This window comes from Anneissia japonica, unplaced genomic scaffold, assembly GCF_011630105.1.
Source record: "Anneissia japonica isolate Jap-2015-1 unplaced genomic scaffold, ASM1163010v1 scaffold2003_len1103335_cov173, whole genome shotgun sequence".
In the NCBI taxonomy this organism is placed as follows: domain Eukaryota; kingdom Metazoa; phylum Echinodermata; class Crinoidea; order Comatulida; family Comatulidae; genus Anneissia; species Anneissia japonica.
Genome location: NW_022758706.1, coordinates 367,384 through 371,498, shown reverse-complemented (window position 1 = coordinate 371,498; position 4,115 = coordinate 367,384). Strand labels below are relative to the sequence as shown.

The 4,115-nt window shown below is 41.7% G+C and overlaps 2 protein-coding genes across 2 annotated transcripts in view; one reads left to right on the top strand and one right to left on the bottom strand.

The window, feature by feature from the left end:
• Positions 1-4,115, bottom strand: part of LOC117125353 (E3 ubiquitin-protein ligase RNF8-like) — a 26,600-nt gene that overhangs the window by 2,449 nt on the left and 20,036 nt on the right. The window lies entirely within an intron of this gene.
• On the top strand, positions 17-3,719 carry LOC117125358. Its single transcript, XM_033271842.1, has 2 exons — positions 17-473; positions 2,833-3,719. Exons 1-2 carry the CDS (start codon positions 294-296, stop codon positions 3,058-3,060), a joined length of 408 nt encoding a protein of 135 aa, XP_033127733.1. The 5' UTR covers positions 17-293; the 3' UTR covers positions 3,061-3,719.

The following is a 4,115-nucleotide window of genomic DNA, read 5'->3' as shown; positions in this document are numbered from 1 at the left end:
AAATTTCAGTTGTTTTTTGTTTTAAAGAAGTCCTGCCATAGTAGCAAGTACTAATTCCATTTATTTAGCATTGTTTAGTACTCTTAGTTTTAGGCCCTACCGTTTAATTAACTACTGCAAGTTTGTGCATACAATTTATTTGTTATTCTGTATGTTTTTTCAGATCGAATAAAGCTATAAGCATATTATATACGGTCTCGCAGGGCTTCATTTCTTATCAATTTCTTTGGACGATCCATTCATTCGATTACTGTTTGCTAACCTGGGATATACAAGGAATTTGATGTCGGAAAATGGCGACTGATGGTAACATAAAGGATTTAAAAATCAAACGGCGTAATGCAAAGGCTGCATTGACTCGACAAGGAAATGCTATTTACCTGATGATGCAAGAGCACCAGGCTCCAGAAGAGGTAAGATCACAACTGCAAAGGCTAGAAGTAGCATTTGATGATCTCGTTAAAAAGCATGAGGTATACACAGAGCTCATTGACAATGAAGAGGAATTTAATAACGAAGAAGCATGGCTAGCTGAATGTCAACACAGGTTTATATCAACCCATGGTGATGCCAGGAAGTACTTAGACACGGACAAAAATGAGGAAAAATTGTTACAGTTAAACAGACGGAAGAACCAAGCACAGATACCAGCACAGAAGTTGTGCAACCAGAAAATGATTCCAATCAAGAGGAGGGCATAAATGAAATCATTGACCAAAGTGTAGCCGAGCCACCTACAGAAACGGCAGAGAATAATCAGGCAACGGAAACAGTACAATCACCAGCCGCAGCCCAAACCAGTCAAACTGAACCATGTGCGTTGAAAATGGAACGACCAAAAATGCCAAAGTTTGCAGGTAATGTCAGAGAATTTTATACATTTCGGTCTGTCTTTAAACATATTGTCGACAGTAGGTACAAGAAGCATGATGCCATCACATTGCTGCGATCTAGTTTGGAAGGGAAGCCACTGGATTTGATAAAGGGAATGGGAAAGGACTACGATGCTGCCTGGGAGTATCTGGACACCATATATGGTGATCCCCACATCGTAGCCGACACTATAACCCAGGACATAGTAAATTTCAAACCAATAAAGGAAGGTGAAGATGCAAGGTTTTGCGAACTTGTCCACATGGAAACGAAGTTATAACACGCTACAGGAAGTTGGAAGACCAAACGACATGGACAACAATCACATGTTGGCCATAATTGAACAGAAACTGGAGGGTGATGACCGAAAGGTCTGGGCAAGATGTTTGGAGCGAGATTCCCAACCTGCAACACTGGAAAACATGATGCTGTGAATGACATCAGTAATGAAATCTCGTATGCGTGCAACAGCACCATTAAGGGAACCAACCCGTCAGCCAGCCAGATACAAGGTGAATCATATGGTGGAGTCTCAGCCACAGAGGTGGAAATGCTGGATATGCCATTCACACAATCATTGGGTAGACCAATGTGAGAAACTAAAGGCGATGAGCCCTGATATTAGAATAAAAACCATTAAAGATGGACATGCATGTTACGCTTGCCTGAAAAAAGCAGGAAAAAATCATGTCAACATGCTCACGCAGACGTCAGTGTAATCAATGTAAGGCCTACCACCATCCCCTGTTACACCAAAGTTCATCTGGAAATTCTGTAGGCATTGCTTATACTAACCGAAAGGAACCATTGCTGCCAGTGGTATGTGTCAACATCTTGGGCATAAAGAACCGACCTCTATTAGGAAATGTCCTGGTGGATTCCGGTGCACAAATCAGCTTGATAAGAAAACCACTGGCTGAAGAGTTGCACCTGAAGGGAAGGAAGTGATGACCACCATCACCAAAGTTGGAGGCGAGGAACAAGAAATACGAACCAAGTTGTACGATGTTCGCATACAGCCACTTGGTAAGCAGGTGACACATGTCATGTGGTAAAGGCCATCGGCATTCCATGTATAAGTGGAGACATTGCAGCAGTGGATGTTGTTGATCTGTCAAAAAGAATCAAAATAGACCACAATGAGTTACATAGAGGAAGTGGTTCTGTAGACATATTGATTGGGATTGACCATGCTAAATTGCATGGAGAGACCAAGGAAGCAGGTGACATATTAGCCAGAAACTCACCGCTAGGATGGATAGTGTTCGGAGCTGCCACAAGTGGTAGGACCCAATGTAGTAAGGTCCTATTCGTTTCATACTCCAAACCTGTAGACCTCAGTGACTTTTGGAAGACAGAATCAATGGGCGTTGTTGTTAACCAGTGCGAATGCAAGTCGGAAAACCAGAGTCATACTGCACTCGAAGAAGGCAGAATAATTAGGGAGTCACTTCAAAAAGTCAGTAATCAATGGCTTGCCCCTTATCCATGGAGGAAGCGACCAGAACTCCTGCCAGATAACAAATCCCAAGCCGAGCAGAGATTAAAATCAACCGAACGCAGGCTACAGCAAAATGAAGAGCACGTAAAAGCTTACGACAAGCAAATAAAAGAATTAACAGATATGAAGTTTGCTAGGAAGCTGACAGAGTCCAAAGTTAATTCGTTCACTGGTCCAGTGTATTACATTTCACACCATGCGGTACAAAGACCAGACAATAAGAGCACCCCGCTCAGGATTGTCTTCAATTCCTCTGCTACATACTGTGACATGTGGATTTTGTCACTATGAAGTTATACCTATTTAAATGGGATATTCCAAATTCTAACCCCTATTTGGGATAATGGGTTAATCCCTTATCTTACTTTGCCATGGTAACCGGACCAAGAAGAGCCTAATGTTTATTTTAAAAATATTAAGTGTAATGTCTGTCTCTTATACACATCTAAAAGCATGAGGTATACACAGAGCTCATTGACAATGAAGAGGAATTTAATAACGAAGAAGCATGGCTAGCTGAATGTCAACACAGGTTTATATCAACCCATGGTGATGCCAGGAAGTACTTAGACACGGACAAAAATGAGGAAAAATTGTTACAGTTAAACAGACGGAAGAACCAAGCACAGATACCAGCACAGAAGTTGTGCAACCAGAAAATGATTCCAATCAAGAGGAGGGCATAAATGAAATCATTGACCAAAGTGTAGCCGAGCCACCTACAGAAACGGCAGAGAATAATCAGGCAACGGAAACAGTACAATCACCAGCCGCAGCCCAAACCAGTCAAACTGAACCATGTGCGTTGAAAATGGAACGACCAAAAATGCCAAAGTTTGCAGGTAATGTCAGAGAATTTTATACATTTCGGTCTGTCTTTAAACATATTGTCGACAGTAGGTACAAGAAGCATGATGCCATCACATTGCTGCGATCTAGTTTGGAAGGGAAGCCACTGGATTTGATAAAGGGAATGGGAAAGGACTACGATGCTGCCTGGGAGTATCTGGACACCATATATGGTGATCCCCACATCGTAGCCGACACTATAACCCAGGACATAGTAAATTTCAAACCAATAAAGGAAGGTGAAGATGCAAGGTTTTGCGAACTTGTCCACATGGAAACGAAGTTATAACACGCTACAGGAAGTTGGAAGACCAAACGACATGGACAACAATCACATGTTGGCCATAATTGAACAGAAACTGGAGGGTGATGACCGAAAGGTCTGGGCAAGATGTTTGGAGCGAGATTCCCAACCTGCAACACTGGAAAACATGATGCTGTGAATGACATCAGTAATGAAATCTCGTATGCGTGCAACAGCACCATTAAGGGAACCAACCCGTCAGCCAGCCAGATACAAGGTGAATCATATGGTGGAGTCTCAGCCACAGAGGTGGAACTGTCTCTTATACACATCTAGATGTGTATAAGAGACAGGGTCTATTGGGGTCACTTTGGGTGGGTTATACACATGTTTTTCAGTTTTTTCAGTCAGTCGGAAAGTACCAGTACGTACAGTTGGATTATTATAGTCTCAGTGAATTCAGTACAGTACCTAAATTTCAGTTGTTTTTTGTTTTAAAGAAGTCCTGCCATAGTAGCAAGTACTAATTCCATTTATTTAGCATTGTTTAGTACTCTTAGTTTTAGGCCCTACCGTTTAATTAACTACTGCAAGTTTGTGCATACAATTTATTTGTTATTCTGTATGTTTTTTCAGATCGAATAAAGC